Raw genomic sequence first — 21,072 nt, 5'->3', positions numbered from 1 at the left:
ACTGACCCGCACGCTGGCCCTGTGACTCGCCCCTGTGGGTCCCACGTCCGCGGCAGCGCTGAGACTGTTGTTGCGCAGGCCTGTGGCTCTGAAACAAAAGTGCCTGGGCACCCCTTCCTTGACCACGATAGCAGCGAAAAGCAGAAGCAGAAGGAGTGCGTGTGGCGAAAAGGCCAAAGGACTTGGCTGTAGCCCACTATTCCTTAAAAAGCTAATACGCGTAATCCGCCTTATCGCCAAACAGGCGAGTGCCAAAGGGCATGTCCATCAATGTGTTCTGGACATCCCCAGAAAAGCCAGTTGTTCTCAGTCAGGCCCGGCGGCGTAGCGGCACTGTCGTGGAAATCGCCCTGCCCAGCATGTCAGCAGTGTCAAGACCACAGCACATCGTGAACTTGGCTGCGTCTCTCCCCTCAGCAATAGCTTGGGGGAGTACTGTCCGAGCCTCCACCGGACACTGAGGCAGCACCTGCTTATCCCACACTGAATGGGAATAACGGCCTGAAAGACATGCAGTGTTCACAGACCACAGTCCAGAACTGGCGGAAGAAAAATTCTTCTTCCCAAACTGCTACAGTTTCTTGGATTCCGTATCCGGTGGTGCGGAAGGGAACACGCTCGGGACGCAGAGACTTGGACAACCAAGCTCTCAGGGGAAGGGCGTTGGGAGAGAAAAACAGGGTCGCCCGGGGCCGGGCGATGGCGTCGGGCCATGTTCTTATCCACAGGAGCCCCTGTGTCGGGTCTGGACCACGAAAGGGCAGGTAGGCCATCGGCAACTGGGGAGGCTCTGCCGGAGCTGCGGGGGCGGCGCCACCCGCACCCTCAGCCGCGTTGCGCGATGGGAAGGCGAATCGCCAAACCAGACTCAAGAGTGCCAAGACTTGGAATATTGGTGACTGCTCCGCGGCCAGTCCCTCGACCTCCCATGGGATCGGGACCTGGAACGGCGTGGAGCCGACTACTGGGCCTCTAGCCACTTTCGAGATCGCTCCCGCAAAGTTTTCGGAGCCATGGCCCAGCAGTGGGGGCACAACTCAGAGTTGTAGTCGCACCCCAGGCAATAGAGACACTCGCGCTGCGAGTCGGTCACTGTGCGGGGACAGGCCGCGCAAGACTTAAAACCAGGTATCCCTATGCACCTGGAGTGTAAGTACTCAAAAAACAGAGACAAAAGTCCCAAAAAACTCAGTCAAACAATGACTGGGGGTACCGCTCTCTCTGGATGCTGGTGCGGTAAAATAAAGAACTGACGTCAGCGCACGTGGGTGCGTCTAAGTAGCTCCAGTGACGTCATCTCCGCGACTACGACGTCAACGATGTACGCGGACGCCTGTGGATATTCTAAGGTAAGAAATCTATCACTAACGTGTCTCTTTCAGATTTAAAGCTTTTCTATCAGTGCTGTGTATGCTGCCTTTTGTGCGTACAGTAAGAATGCTACAAAATCTTGCATTGTTGCTACCCAAGCTGTAGTTGCAGAGTGAGAGTGCAAGGAAAGCTTACATTCTTGTTGACCTTACTGCTTGCATATAGTAAATCTAGAGAAAACCCTTTTTCACTTAAACAAAAGTCAAAACTATTGGTTTTGTCAATGCTTGCTTTTCATCTGAAATCTCTTGAAACAGAAAAAGCTATAGTTTCTGAATGGAGGCATCAACAAGCTGCCAACCTGTTACATGCAATACATAAAATGGCATTTTGAGTTGGGGCCTTGCTGAAATGAATATAGGATCCAATAATTACGAGGTTTTAGAACGGAGGCATCACACTTTTGAGGAAGCAGGATACATTAACTATGTCCTCCAGAGATGGTTTGGGAACGTGTGCTTTGCATGTGAAGGTAGGTGTTCAGATTTCAGCAAACAACTTTGGTGAAGTGATGCCTTGACAGCTCCTCTAAGTGCTAAAACACCACACTCTGATGTATGTGCCTGAAAAAGCAGAAGTGGTGTTCACAGGAAATGTTTGATCTTCTCTAGAACTCAAAATAGAAACTGAAGTTAGGATTATGGTGGTGCTTTCAAAAATATAGATTGAATAATGGATTACCAGACGATGCATCTGTGAAAGGACGTTTTAGTTTTTCCAGCCTCTCTGCCAAGGTTAGTCCAAGACGGGGCTCTTCATCTGAACCAAACACAAAAGAAAAGAAAATATACATTTTATTTTAACAAGACAGATTAAATTAAAATGGAGTTTAAATCATCTTATTTGTGCTCTGAACAAGTCAAATACATCTATAAACCGCAGTGAAAAGAAAATGGCGCAATCTCCATCAAACGTGCTATAAATGCACTCCGCGTCCTGACTCCTTATGGTTATGGTCAGTGTTTTTGGCTATGGTTAGTTACTGGGCTTCACACGACTTTGATTGGTTGTTACTGTTTGTGGATCCGCATGGACAAACACGTGTTTGAGTTCGTATTCCTCGATCCGAGATTGATCCAAAGGCAGGATTACTATAATGGTGCTTTTCTTAACTGACATACAACGCAAGCTCTTTTGCAATTATTCTTTGATGCGGGATATAAAAATATTGAGTGCTATCATTTACATAATTGCATAGTTCGGGAACCTTCGAGATGGATGCTGCCTACACAGGCTCTTTAGACACTGAATAACACTGGACGCGACTCGGTTGTTTATAATATTGAAGAAGCGGGACATTACTTGTACTATCGCACAGTCCAAGAACCCCGGAGAGGTGCGCTGCACATACGTGGTCTTTAGATATTACGGTCAGGAGAATGGTCAATATTGGATGCGACATTGCTTGCTTTAATATCGAGTGACACTTCCAGAATACTTAACATGCAACGCAGGAGACGAACATTACTGTAAGTGGTTATTTTCGATTATGTGTGGTCAATGGATATTGATTTAGAAAAGGGGGTGGTGATGAACAGAGTGTCTGAGTTAAACAGACCACTCTTACCCAGTCCAAAGATCAGGGCTTGATCCATCACCGTTATTTATCTCACTGCCCCATCCCAGCTCAGAACCTGGCTATATGCAAATCAGTCTGTCCCTGGCCCAGTGCATCATGGGAACAGGGCAGACTAAACTACCAAGCCAATTCTTCACCAGAAAGGAGACAAGCTACCGGGGACCGGTTTCTGGCATTTCAGCCTTCTTCGGCCCGGCTTGCTTGAATCCTGATGGAGCAGTGAGAAAGGGACTCATGTCTGAGTATACCCTGCCACACCTATAGTGGCCAAAATCGATTTAGAAAAGGGGGTGGTGATGAGCAGAGTGTCTGAGTTAAACAGACCACTCTTACCCAGTCCAAAGATCAGGGCTTGATCCATCACCGTTATTTATCTCACTGCCCCATCCCAGCTCAGAACCTGGCTATATGCAAATCAGTCTGTCCCTGGCCCAGTGCATCATGGGAACAGGGCAGACTAAACTACCAAGCCAATTCTTCACCAGAAAGGAGACAAGCTACCGGGGACCGGTTTCTGGCATTTCAGCCTTCTTCGGCCCGGCTTGCTTGAATCCTGATGGAGCAGTGAGAAAGGGACTCATGTCTGAACAGACTAATTTGCATACAGCCAGGTTCTGAAACTGGGATGGTGCAGTGAGCTAAAAAACGGTGTTGGATCTAGCCCTGAACTCTTGACTGGGTGAGAGCTTTCTGCTTAATTCAGAGACTCTGTCCCTCACCACCCCTTGTTGTAAATATTTTTGTCCACCCTAAGCGTGGAAGGGTATTCTCAAATGTGAGACCCTTGCTCATTGCACCATCAGGATTCAAGCAAACCGGGCCGAAGACGGCTGTAATGCCAGAAACCGGTCCCCGGGAGCTTGTTTCCTTCCCAGTGTAAGAATTGGCTTTTGTAGTTTGGTTTGCCCTGTTCCCATCATGCACTGGGACAGGAACAGACTAATTTGCATACAGCCACGTTCTGAAACTGGGATGGTGCAGTGAGCTAAAAAACGGTGTTGGATCTAGCCCTGATCTCTTGACTGGGTGAGAGCTTTCTGCTTAATTCAGAGACTCTGTCCCTCACCACCCCTTGTTGTAAATATTTTTGTCCACCCTAAGCGTGGAAGGGTATTCTCAGATGTGAGACCCTTGCTCATTGCACCATCAGGATTCAAGCAAACCGGGCCGAAGACGGCTGTAATGCCAGAAACCGGTCCCCGGGAGCTTGTTTCCTTCCCAGTGTAAGAATTGGCTTTTGTAGTTTGGTTTGCCCTGTTCCCATCATGCACTGGGACAGGAACAGACTAATTTGCATACAGCCAGGTTCTGAAACTGGGATGGTGCAGTGAGCTAAAAAACGGTGTTGGATCTAGCCCTGATCTCTTGACTGGGTGAGAGCTTTCTGCTTAATTCAGAGACTCTGTCCCTCACCACCCCTTGTTGTAAATATTTTTGTCCACCCTAAGCGTGGAAGGGTATTCTCAGATGTGAGACCCTTGCTCATTGCACCATCAGGATTCAAGCAAACCGGGCCGAAGACGGCTGTAATGCCAGAAACCGGTCCCCGGGAGCTTGTTTCCTTCCCAGTGTAAGAATTGGCTTTTGTAGTTTGGTTTGCCCTGTTCCCATCATGCACTGGGACAGGAACAGACTAATTTGCATACAGCCAGGTTCTGAAACTGGGATGGTGCAGTGAGCTAAAAAACGGTGTTGGATCTAGCCCTGATCTCTTGACTGGGTGAGAGCTTTCTGCTTAATTCAGAGACTCTGTCCCTCAGCACCCCTTGTTGTAAATACAATGGATATTGGGCACTTTTAACCGGTTTGAAGACATTATTGTTCAAGTTTGGAGGAGAGGGATTCATTTTCCTTATTTACACAGGATGAATGACAGATTTTAGGGATGGATCTATGACTTACACTGTCATATTTTATTTAAGATTTGCCACCGGTTTATTCTACTGCGGGACAATAATTGACTCTACTTGGCTATCCTTTACTCTACCGATTCTCCTCACGAGTACAAGGCAAAGATAAGTATTTTCCACAGGACAGTATGCATGTATACAGTTTTCTGATTGGCACACAAGGTTATTGGCACACCAGTGCTATTTGTCTATTCTACTTTAATGTTTTTTATTATACTTTATGCTTTGTTGCATCCACAAATCTCCTCCCCGATTCTTGATTTCAGTTAACATATAGCTGAAACAATATCAATTATGTGTACTATTTTCTCTACTACTGTCAATTTTGGACATCCATGGTTATATCATATTTTCAATTTGATACCCTGACACCAGTTTGGTGAGTAAAGGTTGTGTTCGGTATAACAATGTTGATTACTGTACCTGTTTAATTGGTCTTTTGTCTGCAGCCCTTAGGAGTTTGAAGGCTAACTTCTGTGCGATGAAACACGTTAGCTGGCTGCTCTTATATTGCTACACCGTGATGTACACGAATATTGTGTTCTGCTGTGGAATGTTTATCAGATTAAAGCAGACAATCTCTATAGCTCCATGATTTGGATGTTTGATCCCTTTGTGAATTCTGAGTGCTCAGAACATTTTGTGTGCTATAAATGTTGGCTTGGTTATTACTGTTTGTAAGAAAGAGGAAGTGTTAAGTCATCTGAGATGCTGCTAGGATTGTTGGCTCTTTATATAGTATACCAAAAAGAGGTATACAATGCAAAGAATCCAGGTATTCCCTTACTAGTGGAAAGGAGCTTGCTCTAGCAATCCCATGGTGCTCGTCTAGGGGTAGTGTGGTCGAGTAGCATTAACAAATAGTGGAGGTGGGAGGGTTCACAACGAAATTGATTAAGTTCAAGGTGGAGGCTTCAAGGTTCTGGGTGCACTCAGAGGGTGGTGTTATCCGTCTAAACACCTATGAATATCAATGCAGTAGTGTATGCGGAACGCCGCAGATACATCCCCATAAGAGGCACACCAATATGGATCACAAAAAGTGGTTCAATTTTCGTTTGAAGATGTCATTTATTTCATTTCAGTAGTTTTTTTCTCATATTGTTCATTTTTGAATAGTTCGATCTGATATTAACAACATATCAGAAGACAACGTGTGCTGGTAAACGTCAACATATGAACTTAAAACTCCAATGCATTTCGGGCATGGGTGCCCTTGGTCACGGAGAGCTGAGGAGGAAGAAAATCAAAAGCGGGTGTAAGGGGACGGATAGTTAATGAACGGGTCGGGGAATATATACCGGTGCTAATGGTGTGTGGGCGGTCAAACGTAATAAAGTGCTCGAAGCTATAGTGAGGTAAGGGGTATGTGAGGGAAGTATTACCGCCTGTGAAAAGGTCTATGCAACAAGGATACACACTCGGTGTTAAATAAAGTCTTACTTCAAAGTTACGCGTAGCGTGCAGAGACGCCGTCTGCCGGTCATCCGCTCGTTGTCTCGAGTGCTCGTGAAACAAGCTGCTAGATATTTAGATAAAAAGCGATGATGGACTCACGCCCGGTGGATTTGGGGGCCATCTTGGAGTGGCGAAAAGGTGAAAAATGAAGGTAGAAAAGTGCACGAGGTGCTGGATAGAGCGTGCATGCAGGGTAAAAAGGATAAAAAGGAATGTAGGGGAACAGTAAAGCAGCTAAACTGTACATCATAATTACATCACAGGTAACAGCTAAATTCAGTGCGATCATTAAGCCCGTGGGGCTTCAATGTTTGTAGTAAATAAATCCATTCAAGTTCTCTCTTTAGTAACAATTTGGTGTTGTCGATGCCTTCTTTCTTGGATACAATCTCCAAAACTATGAATTTCAATTGGGCGATGGTATGGCGTGCATCAGCAAAGTGCATGGCGATGTTGGATTTTTGCATTCTCAGTCTTATGTTAGACTTATGCTCGTTGAGCCGAGTTTTAATTTTTCGTTCCGTTTTGCCAACGTATAGTTTGCCACACGGGCATTTCAGAGCATAAATCAAGTTAGTAGAATCGCAAGTGGCATCAACTTGGAGTTTAATGTTATGTCCTTTCATGGGATGTTGTATCTTGTTGCCTTTAATGACATTGTTGCAGTGATTGCAGTTCAAGCACGGCTGAGTGCCACGATGATGTTTGGGTATGTCAGTAGGTCTGGCGAGAATTTCTTTAATGTTTCTGCTCCTAGTGTGAGCGAATATAGGTGGTTGATTAAAGATGCCCTGGAAATCAGGTTCATTCTGCAGTATTGGCCAATGCTTCCATATGATCTTTTTGTACGCTGCACTCGCTGTAGAAAATTTGGACACAAGTACCATGCGTTGCTCTGTGCTTTTTTGGGTCTTAACCAGGCTGTCTGACCTGGATATGTTGGCGACACGGGATTGTGCATGTTGGAGAACGTTGTCAGGGTAACCACGTTCCCGGAACCTATCTTGCATTTCCCTGATACGTTTGTCAACAACCGTGTCATCAGATACGATGCGCTTGACATGTATCACCCTTTTGGGGTGCTTGCAACTACCAAGGTCCACCAGACAGGTGACCTCCCCTTTTCTTTCAAGGATAGGGTTGGGCCCACTAATCCTGGAGGGCAGGTAGCTGGTGACAGCTACCTGTCTAAAACAAAATTTACAGGCAGTCTGATCATGTCAGCGAGAGCATAGAAGATGCTGTAATTGGGATTACTAAACCCTCAGAGAGCCCATGGGCCAGGGCAGTTGTATTAGTCCCCAAACCTTACTCCAAGGAAAGGAAAGAAATTAGGTTGTGTGTGAAGTATAGGGGGTCTCAATGCTGTGACAAAAACTGATGGACATCCAAATCATAAATCAGATGAATTGATTAACAGGTTGGGGGCAGCCAAGTATCTGAATACCTTTGATTCACATCTGGATACTGCCAGATAGGTCTGACCCCTGGAGCAAAAGAAAAATCTACATTCTCTGCTCCAAGTGGACACATCCAGTTTAGTATGATGTCCTTTGGATAACAAAATGCCCCTGCCACCTTCCGAGGTTGGTGAACAAAGTCTTTGCTGGTTTGGAATACTTTAGTGCAGCTTATCTGGATGATATTGCTGTATATAACCCAACCTGGTAGGATCACTTGATCCAACTTGGGAGGGACCTTGAGGCTCTGAAAAGGGCAGGCCTTACTGTCAAGGCAAGCATGTGCCAGATAGGGCAGGGAAAAGTTGTGTATTTGCGTCACCTGGTAGGTAAAAGCCAAGTTCAGCCATCCCAACCCAAGAGGCAGACAATTCTGGACAGGGAAGCTCCAACAACACAGACCCAAGTCAAGGCATTCCTTGGCTTGACTGGGTATCACAGAAGATTCTTCCCTAAAACTGTACCACAATTGGCACAACTTCAGACCCCCCCTCCTGTAAGTCCCTAGTGAATCGGACCCCTGGTACTTGGGGCATTGGGACAGAGGAGCATCCCCTAGAGACCCTCTCACCAAGGCCATGTAAACTGCCCCTGCACCCTGCAAGCCATGGTGCAGACAAAATCAAAATAGTTACTTACCAGTAGGAGTAGTTTTGCAGCTTGCAGAGTTTTCTGGATTCACATGCTGGGTATTCTTCCGTCATCTAGTGGCTAGTGGTTGGGTCCAGCAAAGTCTTTTGGGGGGGAGGAGTGGGATGCCCATGCCAATATGGATGGCCTTAATAGGTTCTTCCACTTAGAAAATAAAGACTCTCAAGGGCAGGGAGGCAAAGAGAGAAAGAGAGAAAGAGGGAGAGAGAGAGAGAAGGGGGAGGGGGAACATGAGGGGAAAGGGGAGAGAGAGAGGCTCTTAACATGGTTAGCCCCCCAACTTTTGCCTGGAACAGGATGTGGTTTCTATTGAAAGTGCACAGGGTCCTTCGAAACCAGGTCCTGTTTGCCAGAACTCCTTCCCTAAAACTGTACCACAATTGAAACAACTTCAGACTCCCCCTTGTAAGTCCCTAGTAAATGGGTACCCTGGTACTTGGGGCAATGGGACTGAGGAGCATCCCCTAGAGACCCTCTCACCAAGGCCATGTAAACTGCCTCTGCAGTCTTTAAGCCTTGGTGCAGACAAAAAAAATGGTTACTTACTAGTAGGAGTAGGTTTGCAGCTTGAAGAGTTTTCTGGATTCACATGATGTGCATTATTCTGCTATCTAGTGATTGGGTCCAGCGAAGTCTTTTTTGTTTGTTTGGGGGGGGGCGTTGTCGACCACCATTTGGACCTTCATTTGGCCGTACGTTTACGTTTTTCCCTGCGGTGGTATATCATAGTTGGATGGTTTAGACTATCCATCGTGCAATTGTTGCCTTTGTGACAGGCCTCCCTTTCTTATTATGCGAGTAGGCAACAAACAGCTTTTTGCTTTTGAAAGCTTGTTCTGTTCTCTGCAGATAACAGAGTAGAGCTCTCCTTACATTCAGGGTACGGAGGCTCCTTTCTCCTTTTGCTTTTGGGTCTTTCTTGAAGACGGATAGGAGAATGCTTTGATTCAAGTGATACTTGGACACCACCTTTGGTACGAATTGAGGATTAGTTCTTAGGATAACTGTCTTTATGGATTTGAGTGTATGTTCTTGTATAGTTAATGCTTGTAGCACACTTACTCTTCGTAATTATGTAATGGCTATTAAGAATGCTGCCTTTAAAGTGACATATTTGAGGTCTGCTTTGTGCATGGGCTCAAATGGTTCTGTCATAAGTTGCTTGAGGACTGTATTTAAACTCCACATGGGGGTAGGAGATGCCTTGGGGTGCAATTTTCTTAGATCCTTCTAGGAATCTCTTTATGACAGGTCTTCTGAAGAAACATTTGCATGATTTTCCCTGGTGTAGGCTACTATGGGCGCAAAGTGTACTTTTAGGCTTGAGTAGTTGATGTGACTGTCTAGGAGGTGTGTTAGGTATATGATTACTGATTTGTGTGTGGTGATGGAGTCCTTTACGTTGTTTGTTGTGCACCAAGTGGTGTACCGCTGCCACTTGGAGGCATAGCATAGCCTTGTGGTTTGTTTTCTGGCCTCCCTAAGAATTTCAATTGTTCACTGAGGAAATTTTAGGTGACCAAACTCCACGTAGTCAGGTGCCAGGCTACTAGGCGTAGCGTCGCTGGCTCCGTGTGGAAGATTTGACCTTGTTGCATTGTTAGTAGGTCCTTGTCCGCTTTGAATTGAATTTTTTGTCCTTTGAACAGTTCTAGCAGACTTGAGTACCATGTTTGTCTGGCCTTTTGTGGAGCAATGAGAATTAGGTTTGTCCCTGGTTGTCTTGTTTTTTCTAGGACTCTTTGGATTACAGGTATTGGTGGAAAAGCGTATGCAAATGTCCCTGACCAATTTAGCTACAGGACATTCCCTTTTGACAGGTGGTGATGAAACCTCGAGGCAAAGAACTGGCATTTCTTGTTCTGCATTGTAGCAAACAGGTCTATCTCTGGGGTCCCCCAGAGTTTGAAGATGTATTGTATAGTTTTGTGTTTCAATTCCCACTTGTGGGAGCAGTTGATCGGTCTGCTCAGTTTGTCTGCTTTTGTGTTATATATTCTCGGTAGGTGTATTGTTTGCAGATTGATTTCTTGTGAAATTGCCAATTGCCAGATCTGTTGGGCTAGCTTGCTGAGTGGGAATGACTTTGTCCCTCCTTCTTTAATGAGGTAAAACAGTGTGGTGGTGTTGTCTGTTTGTATTAAGACAGTCTTCCTGCGAATGTGTTCCTGGAACACATTCAATGCTAGGAGGAGGGTTTTGATCTCCAGGTAATTGATGTGTCTTGTGGAGTCAAGGTCGTTCTACTGGCCTTGTATCTTTAGTTGGTGGAAGTGCACTCCCCACCCATTGAGGGATACACTGTTGTGACTGTCACAGAAGGAGTTGGGTTCTTGAAGGGTCTGCTTTGTGTTAAGTTCTTGGATGCCCACAATTGTATTTCTGCTTACAGTTTCTGCGTAACATCCACTAGATCCTCCCAACTCCTTGTGGCCTATGACCAGTTGTTGGAAACCCATTCTTGGAAGGGGCGCACATGGAGGTGGGCATGAGGAATTATTGGACTGCATGATGCCATCATGCCCATGAATTTCATAACTCTCCTCACGGTCAGAGATCGACGCTTCTTGTAAAGAGTAGTTTCTTGTTTGATAGCTTGTTTCCCCTTTTGTGTGAGATAAGCTTGTGCGAGTTTTGAGTGGAGTCTTGCACCTAAGAATGTTTTTTCTTTTTCTAGCCTTGTGGAGGATTTCTTGTGATTTATTGAGAATCCTAATCTTTGAAGTGTGAGGATTACGGTCTGAACATGGGTGAGACATTTGTGTTTTGTATCTGCTTTTATAAGCCAGTCGTCTAGGTAAGGGTAGACGTGTATTCCTTTTTCCACAGTTGTGCCACAACTGTGGCTAGGCACTTGGTAAAGACATGTGGTGCTGATTTTATTTCAAAAGGGAGTACCTTGAACTGACAGTGTGTTCCCTCGTGTAGGAATCGGAGCTACGGGCTGTGGTTTTTGTTCCTGGAAATGTGTAAAAAGGCATCCTTGAGGTCTATTGTTGCCATGTAATCTCCCTTTTGAATCCGCAGTATTATTTCTAGCAGTGTTGCCATTTTGAAATATTTGTTTATGAACCTTAGGTCTAGGATGCACCTTAGTGAAAGGTCTTGTTTGGAAACTAGGAAACATGGGGAGTAGTTTCCCTTGTAAAGGTCTGGCTTTGGCACGGCTTCAATTGCTGGTTTTTGAAGAAGTTCCTTGATTTCTGATCTCAACTGCGTCATTTATGATTTGGGAAACTTTTTTATTCTTGGTGGGTTTGCTGGTGATCACTGTCAATTCTATGCAATACCTGTACTTAACAAATTTAATATCCAAGTGTCTGTAGTGATATTTTGCCACTGTTGCAGGTATTGTGATATTCTGCCTCCCACTGGTGTTATGTGTGGGTTCTTTTCCATGCACGAGTCAATTTGATCCAGTTATTTTCACTCAGGAGGACTGGCCTCTGCCTCTCCCTCAAAAGGACTGCTTCGGCTGTTGTTGACAGTTCTGGGATCTGGCCTGTTGATTTGCTTGTTGGCCGTTGCCTTGGCCCTGTTGTTGGTGAGACATTTGCTGCTATTGAGCAAAGGTCCATCTTCCTGTGGGTTTTCTTCTGTTAAACCCTCCTCTTTTGAAGGCACCTCTGTTGCAGTGCTCCCATGACTCTTGAAGTCTCATTGTCCTTTTTTAATTGCTGGATAGATTTGTCTAATTCCTTTGCAAATAGTGCGTCCCCTGTAAACGGTCTGTTAAAGATGGAGGTTTGAACCTCCTGTTTAAAGCCGGAGATTCGTAGCCAGGCATGCCTTCTCAGTGTTGTGCTTGAGCACATTTGTCTGCTGTATGGGTCTGCTGTGACGAGTGCTGAATTAAGGCATGTGTTTGCTACGTTTTTGCCTTCCTGGACAATAGCTTTTGCCCTTTTCTTGTTATTTTCTGGGAGCTTGTTGATGAGCTTGTCAATGTTACCCCATTGCTGGTGGCCATACCTGTTTAGCAGGGCATTTGAGTTTACAATGTGCCTTCAAGTCACTACCTACGTCTCCATTTTTCTGCCCACCATATCCATTCATTTGTTTTCCTTCTCTGGAGGTGGTCCACTATTAGAAAGGGCATTTGCTCTCCTCCTTGACGTGGTGACAATAATGGAGTCAAGCACTGTATTTCCTTGAATATACTTAGGGTCCTTGGAGAGGGTTTGTACTTCTTTTCGACTCTTGGTGTCACCCCTTTGGTTGAAGCGGGTTCCTTGAAGGCATCCATGATCTATGATGCTTGGTAGCTTCGGAAGGTATTGCTTGCCCTTGTTGGCAAGGGCTAATGTTTCTAAGAGGAAGCAGGTTTCCCCTCCCTTCTTCGAGGGCGACCCCGAAAGCGTCAGCTGCTCTCTTCACTAGGCCGCTGTAAAAGGCTGGGTCATCCGGGCACGAAGCTGTTGAGGGATAGCAGCATATTTCCTCCACTGGGCTTCCTACGTCAAGTCTGTACCATTGATCCTAGAAAGTTTCAAAGGCTTCTTCCTCTGGTGTGTTGATGTACCCCTCCAGGTGGTCTTCGCATAGCTCGGGGGTTGGAAGTGACTCGAGGATATCTTCTTCCCCTTCGGCGTCCACAGTAACCTCAGCGTCGACATTGTCTGAGTCGACAACGAGGTCGTGGGGATATGGAATCCCTTGAGCGATTTCAACTCTTTTTTCTTCTGGAGGAGTGCCGCCATTTCTGCTTCGAGGTATTTCTTTTCGACCTCGAGGGCTCTCTCGGTGTCGGGGACCGTAGATTTTCCCTTCTTGGGAGTAGTGGGCTATGTGTTCGAGGGTGGCGTAAATCCCTTCGGGGTTCGTACTCGACCCTTGGTTTTGGCGTCTTGTGCGATTTTCCCTCGTTGGCGTCCCTAGGTAGGGTTACGCGGTCTTCCTTGGATCGCGGCTGGCCTTCGATCGCCTTTTCGTTGGCGTCGGGGATGCCTTAGGCTGTGCCTTATTATTGTGGAGCTTTGGTTCCGATGGATGAAGGTGTCTTACCTTGTCCGACCTCTTGTCTGTGTCCTTTGCCATCTTTTTCTGGATGCAGATCTTTTTGGAGTCTCCCTCCGACATCCGATCCTTCGTGCGTCGATTCTGCTGGAACTCCTTGAAACTCCTTGGTCCTCCTTGTCGCTGGAGAAACCTAGGTCCTTCAAGGTACGTTTTTTCTGTGCCTGGGACATTGTCGCGTAGTGGGCCTGTCTGCTTTAGGCGTGTCCTGAGGGTCTTTAGCAGGAACAAAGCGCATGCCTTGCAGTCCTTTTCCGCGTGGTGCTTGGGCAGGCAGAGCTTGCACACATTGTGGGGCTCGCGTGGTGCGAATTTGTGGTGGCACTCGGGGCAGAATTTGAAAGGGGTATTTTCCATGGCCTCTACCTCGCCATTTGTCAAACCATGTGCGTAGTCGTGTAATGAAGGTATTCTGTATCTCAGATGTCGTCCCCGGAGGCAAGTTGAGTTCTCCGGTCACGAGGTCAATGTCAGATATTGGATTTTTTTGTCGAAATCTCAAGTTTCTTTCAGGGATTTCCTGCAATTCTTCGGAGCATCCCCTTTTCCTTCCAGACACAATGGTGGAAAAAAGAATTTGAAGATGGCTACTATGCACTACGACGTTCAAATTATGGTCGACGACTCCCAAGAACTAAAAAAACCTATTCCGGACCTACCCACTAGATGGCAGAATGATGCACAGCATGTGAATGCAAAAATGGATTCACGCTGCAAAACTACAAAGTCAACATGGCAGACTGCCTGTGTGCCATGTCAAAGCAGCACTGCCCAAGGTATGGGTACGTCACCCCTCTAGAAGGCCTTATAGCCCCTAAAGCAGGGTTGCATTACATCTCAGGTGTGAGCGTATCTGCAGGAGCAGATAGACCCCAACAATATTCAAGTCTATTCCTTCATATTTTAAGTGCCGGGGAAGCCATAGAGTACATGAGCACCATGATGGCTTAGCTGAACCCAGCAGTGTTTGGTACCTAACAAAGCCTCCTAATAAACCCACACAGTGTGGGATTTATTAAACAATGTACCCAGAGGACATCTCGGAGGTGCCCCTTTAAAACCTAGCAACCCCGTTGTGGTCTCTGACTGGCCTTAGGCAGCCTGCCACCACCAGACAGGTTTCTGGACCCCTGGGCAGAGAATCCTTGCTCCGAGACCAGAAACAAAGCACATCCTGGGCAGAGGAGTCACACCTCTTCTCCCAGGCAGGCACAGTGCTCGAGAGGGAAGCTTCAAAGGCCTTACCGACTTTGTAGTCTGACCCCAGCCTCTGCTGCTAGCAGCAAACGTGAGTCCCTTGCTCACTTTGCCACTGGATTCAAGCAAGCCTGGCTGAAGACGGCTGTAATGCCAGCAACCGGTCCTAGGAAGCTTGTTTCCGGTCCAGGGAAGGCATGGCTTGTCAGCTCAGGCTGGACTGTTCCCATGAGGCACAGGGTCAGACTGATTTGCATATGGCCATGTCTGAACTGGGGTAGCAGAGTGTGCTAAAGAACGGTGATGGATTAAACCCAGATCTCTTGACTGGGTGTGAGTGTTTGATTGAATCAGATGGTCCGTCCATCACCACCCCCTTTTGTACCGCTTTGTTCGCCATAAGTTGGCAGGGTATGCTCAGACGCGAGTCCCTTGCACACTTGGCCACTGGATTCAAGCAAGCTGGGCTGAAGATGGCTGAAATGCCAGAAATCGGTCCTCTGAAGCTTGTTTCAGGTCCAGGGTAGGCATGGCTTGGCAGTTCGGGCTGGACTGTTCCCATGAGGCACATGGTCAGACTGATTTGCATATGGCCATGCCTGAACTGGGGTGGCAGAGTGGGCTAAGGAACGGCGATGGATTAAACCCAGATCTGTTGACTGGGTGTGAGTGTTTGATTGGTTCAGATGCTCCGTCCATCACCACCCCCTTTTGTACTGCTCCTCTTATTCCAGCAGCCTCTGAGCCTCCCTCCTGGAGAGCAACTTCGGGATCGGTATTGACGGCGCCAGTGAAATTAGCGGCACCGGAGGACCCTTAGTAGTGGTCAACCGCGACGCTCGAAGCCAGGAAGGCGTCAGCCCAAAACCAGACGGCGCTGGAGACTGTGGAATCAGCGTCGAGAATCTCAGCACCGGGAGATGCCATGACAGTGTCATCAGCATGAAGGGGACAAATGGTGCCTGGGCATATTGTTAGGGGCTGCCCAAATTGTATGCAAACGAACCCACGGGCCAGCTGGCGCGCCAGATGGGCATGCTGCTTTGGCAAACATGCCAAACATCGCATTGAGAAAATGCAATGGATCCTTACCTGGACAAGGTGAGTAAGGATCCGGAGTCGCCTGGTCTAGATCCGACCGAGGCAGAGAGGCGGGTTGCGCTGCGGCTCCGGTGAAACCGGGGCCAGGGCAGGCGAAGACAGGGACGACTCCCATGGCACCGGAGAATGGACCGGAGTCGCCTGCAGAGAAGGAGAGGACGAAAGAGAGATGTCCTCTTTACCATGACACCACTGAACCGGAGAAACCGACCGTAAAGACCTTCCTTTTGAAGACAGACGCCGGGACCCATGACAACGCTTCTTTTTGTGTTTCTTCAATGGCCTGGAAGTGTGCGGGGTCGTCTACTTCGACTTGGGTCTTCTGCAGCCTCTCCTCTCCTTTCTTGCCCCAGCCAGAAATATCTTCGCCTCCCGCTCCTTGAGTGCCTTTGGATTCAACTTCAGACAAGATGAACATCCTTTGACGTCGAGATCCGACGACAGGCACCAAAGGCAATCTTCGTGGGAGTCCATGATGGATATCTGGCCCTCACATTCCCTACTAGGCTTGAACCCTGACTTCGTTTGTGTAGCCATTGTACTGCTACACAGATAGAAACTAAAACAAAGTAGTATCCTAAGGAAATGGAGAGTCCCAGTAACACTGGTATGCGTCGACTGCGCGGAAAAAAGGGAACCGACGTCAGCATGCCAACGAGATCTTCTTATGGCTCCAGTGACGTCATACGGAGTTGCGAGGGGAGCCATGCTATAGTGACGTCCTTACTGATGTGGGAGAGTTATGAAAAACGTTTTTGTGGAATGCAGGCACAGAGGTAATTCAAAAGGTGAGGAATCCACAGGAAGATGTATCCATCAGAAACCGCTTTTACTTACCTGCAAACAGTGCCTCTTCGATCACCCCCAGCTTCCATTGGTTAACAATGGGCGCCTAACTCCGAATTTGACCTCTTCACCCAGCCGCCACTGTGCCACTGGTGGTAGAGTCTTGGTGCCAAGGTGAACCATGCCTGGTGTTAATCACAGAATCCCTTAGTCTGGATTTGAAAGTTGTGTACTTACCTGCAAAACTGTATTCTTGTTTCCTGCCATAGGTTAACAGTGCTGAACTGAAAAACTGAACTGTCTACTTTTTGAAGTGACAAGTATTTTCATTGAAAACCGTACTCACCTTTTAACATAAATCTAAGTCTTAAAATAAATCTAGAAAAAAGCTTATTGTTCTAAAATTGATGTGGATCTCCTTTTTTGAGTTATGTCATTTATCAAGCACTGTGGTATAACAAATGTCTTGCACTCCTCTGGGTTAGGCCTAAGGCTACTAGACTACACTACTACAAATAGAGGGAATTTCTAGATACTTTACACAGTATAACCACTAACTGGTATATCACAAAGAGCCAGCTTCCTACAAGTGGCGTAGAGTAGAGTGGCATACACCGTAGTGGTGTGACTGAATTAGCAGAAAGTGGGGTAGCATACAGTGGAATAGTGTACAGTGGAGTATAGAAGAGTGGAGTGGCAGAGTGGAATAGCGTACAATAGAGTGGCATATATTGAAGTGGCGTTCCATAGAGTCGAGGAAACGTATAAACTAGAGAGTTGTCTCATACAGAAGAGTGGAGTGCTGTGTTGTACAGTGCTGGTAACTGTCGTAGAGTTTTGTATAACAGAGCATACAGGCACAGCGTTGAGTACAAATTAGGACAATGGAGTGTAAGAGGATGGAATAGACTCTAATAGAGCGGCATAAAGTGTAGTAGAGTTTTGTAGAGTGGAGGAGAGTTCACTGGAGTGGTGTAGAGGGGAGCAGCCTACCGTGGAGTGGCATAAAGTGGAATAGCGTAGAGTGGAGTGACGCAGAGTGTAATAGCATAGTGCAGTAGTGTACAGTGGAGTAGGGTATACTGGAGTGGTGTGCAGTGGAATGGCATAGAGTGTAATAGCATATAGTGCAGTAGTGTACAGTGGAGTGGCGTACAATGAAGTGGTGTAGACTGGAGTGGTGTGTGGTGGAGTGTAATAGCATACAATGGAGTGGCGTGCAGTGGAGTCTGGTAGAGTGGAATACCATACAGCGTAGTGGCAAAGACTGAAGTTGCATACAGTTTAATAGCATAGAGTGGAATAGCAGAGAGAAGTAAAGAGGAATGAAGTAGGGCAGAGTGGCGTAGAGAAGAATGTCATATAATGGAGTGGCGTCCAATGGACTAGCATGGAGTGAAGTGGTGTACACTAGAGTGGCGTAGAGTGGAGTTATCGTGTATTTTCTGCATGGACAATTGTGGTTTTCCTCATGTTAGCCTAATTCTATGTTGTAGGCCTCATTTTCCTTTGTAAACATTACTATATAAACACGCTTGCTTTTGTGCCACATTGTTCTATCACACGGAACATGCATCTGTTTCCACGTTCTGTTCTTTTCTTGAGATTTAGTCTGGACCCAACAGACAAGGTCAAATAACAATGCCCCTTGTTATACTTTGTGGCCAGACACTAGCACCTAGACATAACACGAGAATACAGCTGTTATTTATGTGCATAAATGTCTTATCTAGAGGAGCACAGGAACCAAAAACACACACAAGAAACGAGAGTTCTGAGGCAAGAGCACGGCGTCTGCTGAGATATAGAATGTGCCTCTTTGAATGCCAACGTACAGAGTTTGCCAGTAATTCCAGAGATCTTTGATATATAATCATTTAGCCTGGATAGTAAGGGAGGGGGATTTAATCTGTCCTATCAAATGACAGATCTTTTCATGATATATGGATTATTAACCATGCTAACAGTATTTTTAGTATTTGTTTGTTTTCCAATTGTGGCACATATACTGCATTTCAGAGCAAAATAGTTTAAATACATATGCTAAACTTACTTCGTGTCTCCTGGTTATCTTATTGTGGACAAGCAAGAGTGAGAGGGCAGACCGTTGTGACCAGTTACCGCGATCACTGAGAGGGTTGAGAGTGTTGTGCTCTGGGGTGCCAATTCATTTGCTTCTCTGGTAAGGTTGGGAGGGCAAGTGAGGCACTATAGCTAGTCAGAATCAGACTCGTAGATACTGAGGTATTATGGCGACTAAGTCCCTACAAAACTGATGTTCTTTTATTCCAAACATAGTTCTGTTCCAGAGCAGAATCCCTGCAACAGAGTAACATATAGTGGAGTGGAATTAAGTGGAATAGCGTGGAGTGCTGCACATTGGAGTGGCAAGGAGTGGAATAGCATACACTTGAAGTAGCATGCACTGCAGTGGCATTCAGTTAAGTGGCATAGAATGGAGTGCAATAGCATACAGTACAGTGGCGTACATTTGAGTGGCATCCAATGGAATAGCATAGAATGGAGTGGAGTGGCAAACAGTGGAGTGTTGTACAGTGGAGGAGTATACAGTTGAATAGTAGAGTGAAGTGGCGTACAGTGGAATGGCAGAGTTGAAAAGCATACACTGGAGTGGTGTATAGCGGAGTAGCATGTAGGGCAAAGTGGCGCAGAGGGTAATAGTGTAGATTGGAGTGCTGTGGTGTACAGTGGAGTGGGGTAGAGAGTAATAGCAGAAAGTGGACTGCTGTGCATTGTAATAGCATAGAATGGAGTGCTATACACTGGAAGATGCGTAGAGTGGCGTACAGTGGAATAGAGTAAAATGGAATAGGGGTCAGTGGAGTGTCATACAGTGGAGTGGGGCACAGCAGTGGCGTAGACTGAAATCTCATTTAGTAAGGAGGCAAAGAATGGAGTGCCAAAAAGTGCAATAGCGTAGAGTGAAGTGAAGTGGAGTACAGTAGCAGGATGTAAGATGGATGTGATATTTAGCAGCATTGTCGATTATGGTGTGCAGAGTACGGCAAGATAGCGAACTGCGCTGACATGCTTTTCTCCAGATTTACCAATCAACGCAGGGCTTACATTGCTTTGTAAATCTGATGCAATAACATGCATTACGCAAGCGTATCGCTATCAGATTATAAAGCCAGGCCTTAGTTATATTTTGGGCCATGGTATACCGCAATAACTTTGCAGTTTACCATGGGACATGGCGATGACAATCCAGTATATGATTGGGTAATGGCTGTTTTTAAAGAATTAAAAGGCAGCATAATTGTATTTTGTGAACCAGAGGGAAAGAAAATATATGTAGATTAAGATGTATTTTATTTGGTATGCACTTGTTTATATGTTTCCATTAGCATGTTGTGCAAAATAGAGTACGGAGTTCATCAGGGGTCATTCACGACTATAATGCACCCGACACTTTAGCAAACATAAGCCTTTTCCAAGAATTTGAGACACAATACACCCTACTTCCGGCCATCTAGACTGATCGGCACATGACTTGCTACTTCACAGCTGTAAGACATTGATTTTCCGCCCCGCACACGTCTTCAATCACGAGAGGTATTTACCATCCCGGTTGCAGCGGTGTGGGGTAGGTCAACCACTGAGCTTCTTATGGGAGCAGGTGAGCATTTAGGACGCTTTGTAAAATTCTTCCTGAGTCTCCAACTAGCAGTAGAGGTAAGCCGCTGTTGGCTACCAGTATCGTAGAGTTAAAAACCACTCAGTCCTCACTGTGACGGAACCGGATCCTTCTGCTCACGTGTACAGTGCCGGGCCCCAACCTTGTTGGAGCCCTCAGTAGCTGTAGTGCAGGTCGGGCTACCACAGGAGCCTCAGAATAAGAGAAACAGGGGTTATTTTAATGACACGAGTAGGACGGGCGGTCTCCCTCGCATATTGCCATGCCCTCCAAGCGCCACTGCACGGTTTTTTGGCGACTATACTGGGTTACAAGAATTGTGGATTAGCGGTTTTTCATACATACCTGCTCACCACTGCCTTGAACGTCTTTTATATTTAGGCACAACATTATGTGTGTCATTTTTCTTGCTGCAGCTGATGAGGCACAATCTTTCATAGTTGAGGTGAGGTTCATCACAGCCCATTTCGACACTTTATTGTATTTTAAGTCACGGTTGTACTATATTCATACCACCAATAGCACAGCACTTTTTTACCCTCCACGATTGATAACTAGAGGTATCAAATCTACATTATCGGGCCACTCCTGATCTTTTTAGAGGTCATGGATATACTTAATAAAATGTTGTTTAATGTATGATGATTATTGCACCAATAATATATGATGTTTTTCTAAATATGTTCCCTTCATAGGTTGGCTTCTTACTTGCGGGTACAGTTCACGCAGAACCACTGTATGGTATGTAGTTTTACACATTACCACTAGTTGTAGATAGTTCTTCATTTACGGTCCTGAGGAATCGCCACAGATCATTTGTGACTATCAGGCGAGAAACATGTCGACCATCTAGGAGTAGAGCGCATGTCCGACACATTATAGCCA

General features: G+C 46.2%; 1 protein-coding gene across 7 annotated transcripts in view; it reads right to left on the bottom strand.

Moving 5' to 3' along the window:
* The window catches only part of LOC147712816 (zinc finger CCCH domain-containing protein 11A-like), a 507,151-nt gene that overhangs the window by 264,303 nt on the left and 221,776 nt on the right, over positions 1-21,072 (bottom strand). For all 7 annotated transcript variants that reach the window (XM_086923487.1, XM_086923489.1, XM_086923491.1 and 4 more), the window contains one exon: positions 2,053-2,130. In XM_086923487.1, coding sequence (XP_086779613.1) covers positions 2,053-2,130 — 78 coding nt within the window. The remainder of the gene's footprint in view (positions 1-2,052; positions 2,131-21,072) is intronic.

Source organism: Lissotriton vulgaris, chromosome 5, assembly GCF_964263255.1.
Source record: "Lissotriton vulgaris chromosome 5, aLisVul1.2, whole genome shotgun sequence".
Classification (NCBI taxonomy): Eukaryota; Metazoa; Chordata; class Amphibia; order Caudata; family Salamandridae; genus Lissotriton; species Lissotriton vulgaris.
Note: the sequence above shows the minus strand (reverse complement) of the source record. Positions and strands in the feature narration are given on the sequence as shown.